Genomic DNA, 15,895 nt, shown 5'->3' with positions numbered 1-15,895 from the left:
GTTTTTGAACTGAAAAAAGTAATCTCTCTCTACTTTCATCTTTTTCTGTTTATCACTTCTCCGTCCTTGTGGACCACACAAATACACAAATGTAAAATACACTGATACATACGCAGTCAGTCAGTGCAGCAGGTTTTTCTCTGATAATCACTTTATCAGTCATCCTTTGTGAAGCGGAGGTAAATTCCCTACACGGGGGAGTTTGATCAATGCCAGAGACATGTAAATCGATCTGGACATAGTCTCTGCTAGCTGGCTAGTCCTTATCCTTTATCCATCTTCCAACCTTTGAAATTGTGCTCATTACCCCTTCCCACCCAAGACCAATTCTGGTATCACTCCTCCTCTTCATCTTCTTCTGCTGGCCCTCATTTATTCTCAGTTTCTCTCATTCTATCTCTCTAATCATGTCTGTGATGTGTTCCTGTGCTGTTGACAGATTCATCAGGCTGGCACTTAGACCAGTGGCAGGCCATATCATTTCACCCTAACAGACATGTCCCTGGATAACCTTGGTCCTAATAATGTCTAATAGCAGAGGTGCTTTAGACCCTGCGGACACTGGGTCTAATCATGAAAACCTCTTCAAATCCACTGCATGAGCTTATGGATGCGCTTGAAGGACACATGCTAAAGAGTCGCAGAGACGACGTGTGATTGCTTATGTGAATGACTATGCATGTTTTTTCATGCAGAACGAGCAATTTAACAGTGACAGGCAGGCAGTGGATCGCTTTGGCAGCAAAGTTTTTTTGTTTTGGTTTCTTTTTGGTTATTGTCAATTCATTCGTTTATGTCACTCACTAATTTCACAAGACGGGACTGGTACGGTAACCTTGGATTGTGGAGAGATGTGAAATGTGGATTAATGAAGTGGCTTTCATAGACACTGAGGGTAGAGCTCAGAACAGAATGTAATGATGAGATCTGAAGGTCGCCTGTACAGTATCACTTACACTAGGGTAAAGCTAATAACTTACTGTTGTCTATATTTGAGGCTAATAAAATAGTTGCTGCTGCTGTTCAGGAAAGTGGATTATCTAACTATTCTGACAAATTTGCATTAAATGCCTTATTTACATTAAATTCTTGTAATTCTTTTTAGAAGAAAAAGCTGCACACACAAACGTTAATGTTTAGTTTTGCCACTAGTAAGCTAGTGGTCATTCTGGTTTGCACTGGTTTGTAAAGTGATGTGCAAAAACAACAACTTACAGAAAGTAGGTAATGAAAAATTGACAGGGATAATTTGGTGCGGTAATTCAGGCAGACATAGGTGATGAGCTGATGTGATTTACTTACCAACTAATTAACTTCACATATGAATACGTGACTTATTTACTGACACAAACTGCAGACAGACAGAGAAGTCAATAAGTAAGAGTGGTCAGCTGAAACAACTTAAATTAGCTCAAAACTTTGGAAATAAGTTCAGAATGAATCTCACATTGTAATGAGGGAGTTGTTTTAGCATTCACACTTGTTAATTAGGCGATACAGTGAGTATTAGACATATTTAAAGAAACACAACGGGCGCAAGTTCTCTGTTAGTACTGCGCATTATTACCACTTCATTATATAAATGGCATATGCAATAATATAGTGTCCAAACTAATTTACAGTACACGCCTGCACTTATGCCTTGTAGTCATGTATAGTATGTGACTGAGAAAAGGATGGAGGAAAGAACGTCCTTGAGAGAGTGTTCGCACAACGGGGTCATTAGCTAACAATCCCCCTCAGAAATGTAGATGCAGGAGCTGATGAAGTTAAAACTGTTCTGCTTTTGATGTTCGACACACTGACCAGTCATTAACATATTTGGAGAAAATGTACGTGTTTATTTGCAACAGCTAAACGTGAATAAAAGCGAGTAAATATATGCAAATTAGCCTGGAAGATACTTTACCAATTGATGTCCTCACTTCAGTGGTCAAAAAACAAAACTGGCACGCACGCACGCACGCGCGCGCACACACACACACACACGCACGCACACACACGCGCACACGCACACGCACGCTGAATTATATAAACAACACTAAATGGGAATCGTGCTAATGTTTGCTCTTTTCTAAATTTCCACCATGCTGTACAAATAGTAGTGAATTTATTCACAATAATGAAGACAACTGCATCGTGCTGGAGGTTGATATCTTGCAGTAAGCCCAATCACAGGCCATTGGGCTATGCGCCAAAAGCATATTTATATAGGGAACACGTTGAGAATTCTATGCAGCACATTGGACGTAAAATATGAAAGTAAAGATAGAGGTTGGAGTATTTTCCTCTAACAGGAACACGATGTACCTACTTAAACAGGTGGATAAAGGATTCTACCAACATTCAGTGGTTGAAAAGGAAGACAAATTCACGCTCGACAGGGAGAAAAGCATAAATAAATAGCCATGAAAAGCTATCTGAACTGTGGAGGGGAACTCAGCTGATCTCTTCAATGAAATCATCTCCCTACTTAAGGGGGAAAGAATATGCCCTTTGCTCACAAAGTAAAAGAAAAAAGAAAAAGAAAAAAAAACTAAAGCAACAACAAATAAAAACGCAAATAAAGCTTTCTCATCTATCTGACAACACAGCAGCTGTTGCCTTTGAAGAGGGGAAACAAATGCCATCGATTCAGACGTCTGTCTGTCTCCTGTCGAGCTCAATGGGGGATCCTGCTGTATCTTCTGTTCTGCTATCCTGCATTTCATTATTTCGAGTCTGCACTCCATCTCTGTTTTATCAGGATAAGGCATATGAAAGGTAAAATCACTCAAACAACACTGCATGTGTTTGATGAGCTTTGTCGCCACAGTGAGCAGCAGCAAAGCAGCAGTCAAGAGCCGCACAGTTTTACGTGCCGGATGCTTAATATTCCAAGTACCAGTCAGAAGTGTGTAAACCTCAGTGTCTGGTGTCTTCAGTCAGTGATATTGACCCATGAGTTATACAGTCGCACAAGTAAGGCTAAAACTTTCTTTCAACTTCAAAACCAGTCTTCGGGCACTGGAGGCAAAATCTATTCTCCATTTCATCAGAGCCTCTTTGCCACTCAGTACAGACTGTGAAAAAACTGATTTGGATGATTAGAAAGCAATTGGAGTGTCCTTCATCGTGACTGATAGCGGGCAAAGAACAAGGCCGAATATGGGGAAAAAATAATCTTCTTTAGGTCCCTACAGGATGCTGTGAGGAAACTGGGAGACCAAAAAAAAAAAGAAAAGAAAAAAAAAAAAAAAAAAGAAACGGGGCACTTTTCTCATATTTTTGATAAGAACTTTAGAATCAAGCTGTTCTCACAACAGCTCAGCCAGGTTGAGATCTGGTGACTGCTTCATTAAAAAGCCAGCTGACCACTTCTTCTCTTATATTTCTTGCACAGTTTGGAGCTTCGGGTCACTGCCCTGTTGATAGAGAAAAATGTCTCCAGTCAAGCTGTGCCCATAGCGTATGGCATGTAGCAAAATGGAGCAATCTTTTATCCTGTAAAATCCTCCAATTTATCAGTACCATCATATTTCTTCCACATGCTTGACAGATGTCATGCACTCCTATAAAATCGTTTATTTGCTTTATGTCTCAAAAATATTTAATGCAAAGATCTCAAACCTGTGTCTGTGAGAGTTTCTGTCCAAAGTCTTTGTTGTTTTTAACTTTGGACAGCCCTAGATCCAGCTTTTCTTTGAAACTCTGCTTGGTGGCTTCTTCAATACTGCAAGCTGAGGACCTGTGAGGCATCTATTTTTCAAACACAGACACTGATGCTCGTATAATCCATGCTCGATAGGGCCACAGGATCCCCCACTTTTCTTTCTATTTTGGACAGAGCCACTTTGTGTTGCTCTGTGATGGTAAAAGTACTCCCAGTTGTACGAAATCTTCACTGTTGCAGTCCAATTCAGAAGAATTTTTCTTTCCAACATTTACAACGTGTCCAGTAGCATGCATATGCATGTCATGCAAGCACCCAACCTAAGCATACTCTATATCAACAGCAGAATTGAGCGGAAGCACAGCTGAGAAACAAAGTTGGTAATTCTATGGTCTTTCTGTGCAGTCAACCTGTTAAAATCAAACCAAGTTAAGTCCTAGTTTCTGGCTCAGCACCAGACAAAGCCGATGGATCAACACGGCAAGGCACAATATATGAAACCCATTTATTTTAAAGGGTGTCTGTGCACACTCAGAGGCACGGACATGCACACGAACAGATAAACACACATTAAGTTAAAGAGGATGTGTGTATGTTGGAGGCATTTCTATATCCAACTCACTTGCGGCAATACAGAGATGGGAGAGAAGGGACAATCTATAATCATTAGGAGGGAAAAGAAGAGATGGCAGAGAAAGAAAGCTACAGTGCTGTCACAGAGGTGTCGGGATAACAAGATTAGAAGTTGTGTGATTCATCTGTGGCCATGGCATTCTGCTCCTCACCCGCCCACCACAATCTCTGTCGGTTGGTGTGCTGAACCTTGATTCCTTGTCTTTCTGTGACTGTTTTATTTGAAATTATTATTTTACAATCTGCGCATTTAAAACTCAGATACTATAGTGTCATATAGACAGTCTAAAAGGAGTTTTTCTTTCATTTCAGGGCATCTGTATTATGTACTAAGACATGTAGACTTCACAAATTATACTAGATATGTTCATTTGTGAAAATCCACATAATCAAACAGCCCTGATCTTGTTAATTAACTCTAAATATTTCTGCCTTTATTCGCACCAAAGCTGTGGCATTGTCGTGCTGTTCTCGGCTTATAGTCCTCAGTGCAGTGTTTCAAATATTTGCTTAAGGGGGCAATTATACTGCACACTGCTGCATCTCCAAACTACTTTTCAATTTCTTGGGTGCACATTTCACATTTAAACTGAGCTGACTTACATCAAGGACAGAGTTAGAAAACCACCTTACTGACCTTATGGTCTTTAAAAGCTATCAAAATGAGCATGGCTATGTAGCAATGTCTACCTCATAAGACATCCATGTAAAATGTTCCAACTTCATATTCACCACCCTCTCTAACCCTCCCCCGACCCACTCACACTCTTCCCTCCCTATCTTCCTTCATCCTGCACTTCATCCCTCCTCTCCCTCTCTTCCTTTTGCTCTCTGAGCTTGGGGACAGTAGAGTGACTTTGAAGTTGTGCTGCTTCAGGAGGAGAGAGGGAGTCACTCTGGCTAATTAGTTGTCCTTATCCCAACAGCAGCAGCAGCAGCCACCAGCTCGCTGGCTCAGAGGAAGAAAACAGAGCAGGCATCAACAGCAACTACCAACTGCTGCATGTTAAAGATACCCTGATCCCTCTGCTAACGGCTAGTAACAATAATACTCACCCTAAGACTGAACTGCAGATTTATCGGAGTTGCTTTTTTTTTTAATGACAGGCAGTATGGTAGAAATATGTTACAGCGAATCCTCTTTTTTTCAGGGAAAACTTCAAAATCATTATGTGATTACATGAAATCACATAATGTCTCTAATGTTATGGTAGTTTCATTTTAATCTAGAGAGACAGAATATCAACTAAAATCCAGAAAAAAAGACACTTTATGCAAAAGCTATAAATTAATTTACGTGTCATTGAAATACAGTATTTGATCCCCAAGCAAAACACAACCAAGACTAATTGGTCACCAGATTTTCACACATCTCAGGAAGGATGTTGGCCCACTCCTCTTTACAGAAACTCTCTAAATACTTTAGGTTTGTTGGCGGCCCCTTGGCAACTTGAAGCTTTAGCTCCCTGCACAGATTTCCTGTAGAGTTGAGGTCTGGAGACTAGCTAGGCCATTCAATGACCTTAATGTGCTTCTTCTTTAACCACTTCTTTGTTGCCTAGACAGTTTTTTTCTGGCTCTTTTTTTTATGCCTGACACTTCTGTCCTCCATTTGTCTGGAAAACACTGTCTGCACTGATGAATCTGCTGCAAGACTTAGATCTATGCTTTTGTGCTGTTTGCAACAAATTTCAACCCAACCACCCAACAGCATAAGAAAAACACCATGATACAAGGAAAGATCCAGCTTTCCTTGTATCAACAGCTCAGGATGCTGCTGGAGGTACAATGCTGTAATTCTTACCACATTTAGGCCAATTTGAACCAATTTGAACACCACAGCTTATCTCAGTATTGTTACTGACCATGTCAATCCCTTCATGACAACAGTGCACCTATTTACTTCCAGAAGGATTACCCACCATGTCACAAAGCTCATCTCAAAATGATTTCTTGAACATGACAATAGGTTCACTGTTCTGAAATGACCTCAACAGTCAAACCAGTGCAGCATCTTGTGGTGGAAGGGGTAATTCCCATCATGGATATGCACCCAACACGTCATGTCAATATGGATCATGTTGAATCTATGCCATGTAGAATTAAGGCAGGGTGTGTGTGCGGTAGGGATATGGTTGAAATGGAAGCTGGATTTGTACTCTTACGCTGGAAGTGAACACAAAGGGCCATGCCATATGTGGGAATGTCACAGTTAATAGATCAAGAAGAAAACAGGAACTTCTGACAAGAAATGCACAGAGATGTGGTGTCCTGACAAAGACATCTGTGTTATATTTTCCCAGCAGGGTTTCTCCCAACATGTCCATCTCTCTTCTTACTACAGTTCCCTTTTGCTTTCTCTCAACCTCATGGCCTGATCTCATAGAGACATGTCCAAAGTAGAGGGAGGTAGAGAGAGAACTGACTGAGATTCAGAAACATCAACTATTCCCTTGAGATACCCACAAGCACTCAGATTCATGCACAAAATGTTGGTTCTCTCTTAGTATCGGTTTGCCTTACTTCATTCAGTTTGGCCTCAGTGCGAAAGACTGCTGACATACTGTCATATGTGCACGTACTGTGTATTCTCTCTCTGTCTTTTTCTCTCTCATTCCAAACATGACAGGCAACCACTTCCCGCTGACGGAGACTCTTATTATTATTCAAGTAACTCCATTGTTAGCTTTTCTGCTTAGAAGTGAAAAAACATTGGGCCGCACTTGCTCTTTGAAGTAGTCAAGGCTCATTCCCTGGTTACAAACTGACATAAAGTTCATAGACGCATGCATTAACCAAGACAATTCAATGTCTTTCTGGTCCTTAGTGTCACAGTCTGTAGGGTTATGGAATAAAGAGTTCAGCATTAGTTATATAAAGTTCAACACACTGAGAGTGTAGAAAAGACCTCTCTGCCAGATACTCCGAGACAATTAATTCAACCCATCTCCTCATCTCCACAGACCCCTGACTCCCAAGGCCAGTCATAAGAAGGACAGACGGAGAGGGATGACATAGGTCGTGGAGGATGTGCACATGCTCATACTAAAGAACATGCAGATGTTGCTATGGCACATGTGCACACATTCCTCTGCACATTTGTGTGTGGCCTATATTTGTCTATGAGTGTATGCATGCATACAAAGTATATCTGTCATCAGGAGTGTTGCAAATACATATGCACACACACACAGACGCACACACAAACACACACCTGTCTGGGCGAGTCAGACTCTCCCCTAATGGCACCACGGGGACCCAAGACATTAGCATATTAAAAGGTGACATTTCACAGCCTGAGCTATGCAGGAAGCTACAGCCCGATCATTCTGACAGTCTGACAGCCAAATATGCAGTCCGAAGAGCAGACACATGAGAGTATGGGTTGCGACACAATGGGAATATGGGAAAACCTCGACTAGATTTGAGCTGGAAAACACCTGTCCAGTCATAGTAGGAAGCCCCAAAACATGAGAATGAATTTGTAATCTAATTTGTGAGATCAGTGTTAGGTGTAATTTGTGGTCCCGCAAATGTGTCCATCTGTGTATTCATTACTATTTGGACAGCAAACAGAGAGAGGTTTTCACCCACAGCGAGCGTGCTGCTGTGTAGTCACCCAATATCCCACCTATGGGGTTACTTATGTGCTGATCAAATGCTGATTGGATGATGATGATAGCTCACGCACTGGTTGTACCACGTTTTTTTTGACACCGCCGCCATCAGACAACAAGATAAGATAACTCTTTATTGTCATTGCACAGTCATACATAGTACAATAGTACAATGAAATTGGAAAACTGTCCTACGTCGGCACTACATGTAACACAACACGACACGATACGACACATCACAACGCAACACAAACAACACAACACAACACAGTATAATAACTTAGTAATAAAAAAGAAGAATAAGTGTATTTGTCTTGCACACTGTTATTATTGCACATTAATTATTATTGCACCTTGTTATAAATATAAATACTATTATTATTACTGTTTTTACTGTTGTTAACCCCCCCCCCAAAAAAGTCCAGGGAGGTATCCAGTCAGGTCAGCTATTTGCATTGATCAGGGCTATTGCCCTGTTGTAAAAGCTGTCCTTGAGTCTATTTGTTCGGGACCTCAGCAGCCTGAACCTCCTGCCAAACAAACACTCTCTCCAGGTCGACGAGGAGTCCATAACTGCTACCAGACTGCCTTCAACTATACCTCCTCAAGCATTAAAATAAGCATAATGTGTTCCAAAACTAGCAGGAAATTTGTAACTTGTAACATGTAAGTTTGGTAATGAGTCATGCCATTAGATTTCCAGACTGTGAGAACGGCTGAGTTGTACTTGAGTTACATCCCATATGGAAAAGATATATATAAATCTTATAAAGTTTGTATCTGTCTTGTGTGAAACTTGTATGAAAAGCAGATAAGAGTGAAAACTGATATAAGATCCCTTGAAAAATTATATAAATAAAACTTGTATATTTTGGATACTTACTAAAACAATATATGAAAGTAATGAGAAAGTGGCCACTTTCATGAGTAAATCATATAAGTTTTTACTATTGCTTTTTCATATGGGATGGCTCTGACAAAGCAACAGCACACAATCTCACACACCATTTCCATGTAAACAGTGTTACAGGTTAGCAACAACAGGCACAGGTAGACACAAACACACTGACATTTTAGCATGTGATCCAAAAATACTGACTTGCAGCATGAGTGGAAAAAACCTAGAATCTCTTTTTATACATGTAGAATAATGCTGATAAATTTGAATTTTTGTAGATACATATTCTCCCCGACGTAATTCAGTTCTCACTGGCACATACACTACACCTGCTGTTACACACACACACACACACACACACACACACACACACACACACACACACACACACAACAGTCTACACTGCTGAGACAAGACTGACAATGGCTGAGGTCAGTAATTGGCTCTGAATTGCAGCTTCAGCAAAAGACTCGGTCCTGTTGGAAACCTGTCAGTATTTGGCATCTGTTACCCTCATTTTCCTTTGCAGGACAGCAAGATGTCACCTAGCTCACCGACATGTGTTACAATAGTTCCTCTACTTCTGCTACAATACGTCTGTCAGAGCTGAAGCTCTCACAGAAATTACCTGCCTGTCTTTCATGAGAACATTAAGACTGCATGTTGAATGGGATAAGAGGCAGAACAGAGAGAGACTTCAAGAGCAAATCAGCAGCAAGCAAAGAGCAAAACAGACTCTGACACAGCAAGAAGCTAATAAATACAGACCGTTTATCAAATAACAATATCCAAGGACAGAGAATTTTTCATCTGTAGTTGAATAATGATGCCACGTGAAGCGATCCAAAACTGAGGGATTTTCCTTTTTCAGATAACCTTTACTGTGAGCAGACCCATTCTCCTCCTGCTTTCCAGCTCATAAGCCAACAATTACAGCAAGCACTTGTCTCTGCGTGTATCCTATAACTACCATTTTCAGGTTGTAGTGTCTCTGAGTTGCCCTCGCTCTTCTTCTTCTCTTTAGTTTCTTTACAACTATTCCATCAAAACAAGGGACAATGTTGCACTGAATGGAACTTCCCAGCAGGAGTCCTATGATGCAATGACAAAAAAAAGAAAAAAAAAATTCTATCCTACTGTATGCCTTAAAAAGAAACAATGCAGACTTACTAGTAAAAGCATACTAATTATAGTCACAGAAAGCCGCTTTGCTGTTGTGCATTAGAAGCTCTGACTCTTACTTGATGGGGGAGCTAAGCAGCTGACTCTTTGAGTCTGAAATGCGTCACTACCTCAGCATGTGATTCCACTCTGTGATATAAACTGCTAATATTTAAGAATTTTTGCAAGATCAGCTGTTGATTTTTTTTGAAACCTTGGTTCTGCTGAGGAAGTCCACTAGCTTAGTATACTATCCATCCATCAACTGTGGGAACATGACAAATAATAAAGTTTACGGTAAGATAGTAAGGCAAAAACAATACAGAAAACGAAATTATTTTTTCATTTGCACTAACCATCCTCATCAGAAAGTCCGAAGACTAAGAGCCGCAAACATACCTTCATTAGTACTGACTCGCTGAGTTTCTCACGGTTCACAATCTTAATGGCGACTTTCTGGCATGTTACACAGTGGACTCCAAGTTTGACCAACCCTGGAAAAAAAGGAAATACACATTTCATTAGGTCAGACACTCTGCTGAATATGAATTTCCACTGAAAACATTAGGAAAAGTCCTAAAATGGGCTGTGATTCTTAAAAAACACACTTAAAAAAAATTCTCTTGTCAAGTGCATTGACAAGAATAATATAAAGCAGCTAAGGACCAAATGTTGCTAATGCTTGTAATGACTTGTGAAGTGTACACAGAGCCTTAAATTAACTGCCCTCTGGGGTTTATTTGAGTCATAAAGGCAGTAAGTGAGCAGGCCATTTGCTCTATTGATTCCGATAATGTATTAAACCACTGTAATGCAGTAATGTTAATTCATCTAAAATGGTACAAACAATAGGATTATAAAAAAAAGAATTACAGGATAAAAAACTAATTATCAACCAGCATCCAAAATGACATGAATGAAGAAAAACTGCACAGAGCTGTAGTGAGAAACTGAAAGTAGAGTGGCATATTTCAAAAACACAGCAGAAAACATTACCATTTTCTTCACAAGACAAACACACTGATTCATGGGTAGAAATCTGGGTGTGCCAGTCAGTTGTATAGGGACTCCCACACGAAGACTCTGTCAAAACTCATATAATTCCTGTGATTTCTCACAACCCAAAAAGCATCTTCTGCTTTGCCTTACTAAATGTCCCCAGGTGTCCTCACTTAAGTGTAGAAAACCGACAGGGATACAACAACAATGAGTGTAGTTACAGTGGAACAAAGTGATGAGTGCATTTGATACAGGGAAGCCATGACAACAGCACCAATACATTTTCATTTGAGCTGCATTTTTATTAGAAAGATGTTTGAAAAGAAAACAAGAAAAACAAAACACCCCAAAAAACAAATTTTGGTTCTCTTTCATGGAAATTTCTCATGATTTGGCAGATATAAACTGCAAACTATATCTAGAAACTATATCTAGAAAAAAAAAAAAGACTTCAGCAATTTAACAGCTGAAAAGCAAAATTGAACCTGATTTAATTTAGCCTCTTTAAACTTTGAGGACCTCTTTCGGTGCCTCCACATACATTTAGATTTTCCCTAGAAATACCTTCCTGATGAAAACTCAGTTTCACCAGAGAACTTCGGACTTGCACAGACAGCAAACATCAACGTCTGTGTCAAACTGACTCAACATTCACATTAATGATCATTACTGAAGACAGCAGTTCGGTGGAAGCCCAAATGTGGCTCACATCACATCAGGTGAGAAGCACAGTAAGGAGCATGCTTGTCTTTTTTCCCCAACATTGTGCACTATAAATTAATTCCCCAGGATCACAGTCAGCATGGGAGTTCTACAGTGACAGATTCCTTGCCCTACTTGCAAGTGTCAGCTTCCTGTGACTGCATCTTCTTCTTCAAACTGAAATTCAAGTGAAAGGATTGCTGATTTGACACAGAGCAGAAGATTAAACCTGCTGCTGCAGCTGCACGAAAGCAAGTGGTGTGAATGGAACTTCCAGGGAGCAATCTAAAAATAGCAAGAATAACGTCAGTGGTCCGGAGGTGTACAGTAAAACATCCTTGAAGTTAATAATGGCCAAAATACAATCAAGTACAGTTTTCTTGTTTTTTTTAAATGGATGGAGTCATAATTTTCAGTCAATGAAAGATTAAAGAATAGAGTAATATCCTACAGAAAGGGTTTGCTGGTGTGAAGCAGACCAATGTGGGCTTTTAGGATCCTCAGCTATGTCTTTCTCATAGATTTATTTCTGTATAACCCAATAGAAGAGGAGAGTCAATGAGCTTTGAAGAGGTGTTGAAAAACAGAGAAGCAGAAGTATTCCGATGCCACAGAAATGCCTTGAACGCTACAGAGATGACGGTAGGGGGAGGGCCAATTGTGGGATATAGTGAAGGAGGAGTGAAAAAGTGAATAAAGATCAAGTGAAAGATGAAACCAAAAAATTTAAATAGATTGAAAGTAAAGGACACAACATTATTCAAATGACAGGCCACAGATAATTAAGCAATAATGGGGAGTGTGTGAGCCTCTATCTTGGGAAGTTGAGAGGCCGCAGGGGCCGAAAGTGGAAACACATGGAAAGGAGGTGTGAAAGATAGAGAATGACAGAGAGATAGGAAGCAAATGTTAAAAAGAGGAAGATAAAAGATTTAGAAAGAAAACATTTTGGAAAGGGGATGAGGCAGTTGAGCAGAAGGGGGAACAACAGACAAACCCATTAGACTTGTGATGGTAATCATATGTTAATGACTGCTATAGAGAAGCTCATAAGTCATGATAAACACATTAAAGAGAAAATATCTGCCTGCAAACACATGAAAAGCTAACTGGATTATTCGCCTCACTATCCATCTTCCTCCAATGCCTTTGTTTTCTTGAGCAGGGGGCACATTAGCAAGAGAAAATGTGCAATGAGAAGACAACACATTATGATTTTACAACCACTTTGCTTATGGATTGAAATGAACTGTTACAAGGAAGTTCAGTACATAAGACACAAGACATTAGTCCCTCTTATGCAAAATATCTCAAAATTATGACTCACAACAAGAAGCGAATAAAACTAATGCTCAAATTACTAGCTAAAGCCAACAACAGACAAAAGTCAGATTGTCCTTTCTGAACAATGCCTAATGTGTCAATTAAATACTCAGCTGAACATGAATTGTTGTACTAAACTTTACAGCAATCCATCCAGTCGTTGTCAGGATATTTCTAAAGGCCAGAAATGTCAACTTGTCCAGGTCTGCACAAAAGGTTGTTGAAATGTGTCAGAATCAAAATGATGTAAATCACTGCTATCCCTGAAGCTAGGCTGGTAGCACGGCTTGTATTTTATATGAAAATGAGGCACAGAGAGCTTAAAACAAGCTAAAGCATGTCATTATGTGTGGGTCTTACTTTCAGACATTCCAAAAAAAAAAAAAAAAAAAAACATTTGCCAAGTAAACAACATTTGGACATAATGTCAAAGTGTGCCCTATAAACTCAAAGTCATATTTGCCAAACTACAACACAGAGCAAAGTAAGAAACCCTGAAGAAGTTGTCAATCCTACCACAACACACCAGACAACAAATGCAATAAGTAAAGCATTTCTGTTCTTTTCTTTTGGATTTCTGTCAGTGAATTGGCTTTTGTTCACAGGACAAGCTGTAGACTGGTGGCCAGTGGTTGAGATCTCTCTGCAATTTTGTACCTTCAAAATAAATTCCCTGGCTCTTACATCTATGACAAAGCTGATGATATTATGGTACGTCCCATACATGACCCCAACATCCTTCTCCCAACATCAAACACATTTAAGAAAAAATCCTCAAAATAACTGCACTATGATTCTCTTATTTCAAGTATGCTGCGATAGCTAACTTCAATTTCTCCATGACCCAAAATAAACTCCCCTCCTCTGCTCTCGAGTGTGCTGTAATTTAAGAGCTCACCTACTGCCAGTGCCCCTTTCACCTGTCTATAACAGCACCCTTGGACAAACAGAAAAAAAATGAAAGCTGGAGTGGCAAGCGAGGGAAGAGGAAGACACCAGGATTTTGTCTGGCTCGTGGTGTGCTGAGTAGGTAGGCTGTCTTTGAACATAGGTTCAAATGTAAGGCTTCAGCTGAAAGCACAAGGGTTTGGTCCACATGAGGGGTCCATTTGCCAGCGCATGGCTCTGTGTGCGCATGTGAAGCAAGTATCTGTGCAAGTTTGAAGCTGATGTGTAGCATTCTTTAGATTCTCGCTACAGAAGAACTGTATTGTGATTTAGTATCACATATGAGTGGTTTATGAACCAAACAAGACACGCGCGTGTTTTTCACTGACACCTGCAATATACGGACAAAAGCAGACTGTGCAGTGAAGGTTGCGATGCCACTGCATCAGCAAGTATATTGATGTCTCCTCTCCTTTGCCCTCCTCCCAAATCAATAGCATCAAAACTCTTGCCTTCACAACAGTAGAAGAATAATGGCACTGACCAGGGACTCGTGGGCAGAAGAGACCACTTGACTGACCCCCTCCCCACCCCACTCTAGCCTGTACCCCAGCTACACAATCTTTATTTTTCATGCACCCTTGTGATTAATGGCCTAATGTGGAGGGAAAAGAAAGTGTGTACATTAGAAAGTGTGTACATTATTGTACTTTATTGAGCCCCGTGGGGAAATTGCTCTCTGCATTTAACCCATTCACTCAGTGAAGCAGTGGGCAGCCATTGGGCGCCCGGGGAGCAGTGTGTAGGGACGGTACCTTGCTCAGGGGTACCTCAGGGTAGCTGTTAAGGGGAATCGAATCGAACCCCCGACCTTCCGATCATGGGGCAACCACTCTACCTACTGAGCTATCCCTGCCCTCTGCGCCCTGCTGGAGGAAGACGCAGAGTGATAACTTTGGCCAATTGCTCGGTGAGCATCATGTGTTGAGCATTGTTTAAGTGCACTGTGCTGGAAGCTTGCTTGATGTCACAAATCTCGGCTGAGAAATATTAGTTTTAAAATAAAAGCTGAGCAAACTGTGCTGAGTGAGCTAGACAAAAGGTGTAAACAAGGGTTGAAAGAAAAGGTTTAAATGAAAAAGCACGAAGCAAGCAATAGGTCGCAAAAAGCAAAGAACATGCACATAGAGCATCCGCTGTACAGCACCTCTTTATCGCCAATGGGACAACTTAATTAACCGCAGAATGTGCACAGTTGTGAAAATCCCTCTAATCAGCTACTTTTCAAAAACTTAAAAAAAAAAAAAAAAATCTGGCAGTGCATCTGCTTCTCTATATCACTGAGCCATGTGTCAGCTCTGATTTGGTAATGAACCTCTGGTCTAACTTCACAAGTCACTGTTTCAAGCTGCTGAACTTGCTGTCCTAAGAAATCTCTCTAATGGGTCCTAGAGTGTATTCATTATGACGGCATGTAGTTGGAACATTTTGAATTAAGCAACTTTTCTGGAAAAGATCTAATTGACATGAGACTGCTGGCCTGAAGAAACAATGTTTTTACCAATTTGACACATACATTCAGCCCACGCAACAATTTATGTGTGCAACACATTTCCCTGACAAACTTTAGCTCGTCTCTATTTGATACTGTTAGATATTGTTAATGATTTCAGAACAGTTCAATTCTGATTTTTATAAAGCACCAAATCACAACGTCAGTTGTCTATAGACACTTTACACTGGAAGCTAAAGACCCCATAGGATACTGGAGAAAACTCCAACAATCAAACTGCCCCCTATGAGCAAGCAGTTTGCAACAGTGGGAAGGAAAAACCCCTGTTAACAGGAAGAAACCTCCAGCAGAACCAGGCTCAGGGAGGTGCCCTGAGCATAGCATAGCAAGACCAGACAAAATACAAACTAAAGGAAAGGAAAAAACAAAAAATGTTAATGACATGCTGTAGTGGTATATAAACAACATGGGGAGTCAAAACTTGGCTTAGGGTCCAGCCTTAACTGAAT

General features: G+C 40.4%; 1 protein-coding gene across 11 annotated transcripts in view; it reads right to left on the bottom strand.

Annotated features, from left to right (window-relative positions):
• The window catches only part of brsk2a (BR serine/threonine kinase 2a), a 175,184-nt gene that overhangs the window by 65,323 nt on the left and 93,966 nt on the right, over positions 1–15,895 (bottom strand). For all 11 annotated transcript variants that reach the window (XM_026176442.1, XM_026176445.1, XM_026176443.1 and 8 more), the window contains one exon: positions 10,361–10,455. In XM_026176442.1, coding sequence (XP_026032227.1) covers positions 10,361–10,455 — 95 coding nt within the window. The remainder of the gene's footprint in view (positions 1–10,360; positions 10,456–15,895) is intronic.

This window comes from Astatotilapia calliptera, chromosome 7 (genome assembly GCF_900246225.1).
Source record: "Astatotilapia calliptera chromosome 7, fAstCal1.2, whole genome shotgun sequence".
Taxonomy (NCBI): Eukaryota; Metazoa; Chordata; class Actinopteri; order Cichliformes; family Cichlidae; genus Astatotilapia; species Astatotilapia calliptera.
This window is presented reverse-complemented; position numbering and strand designations above follow the sequence as displayed.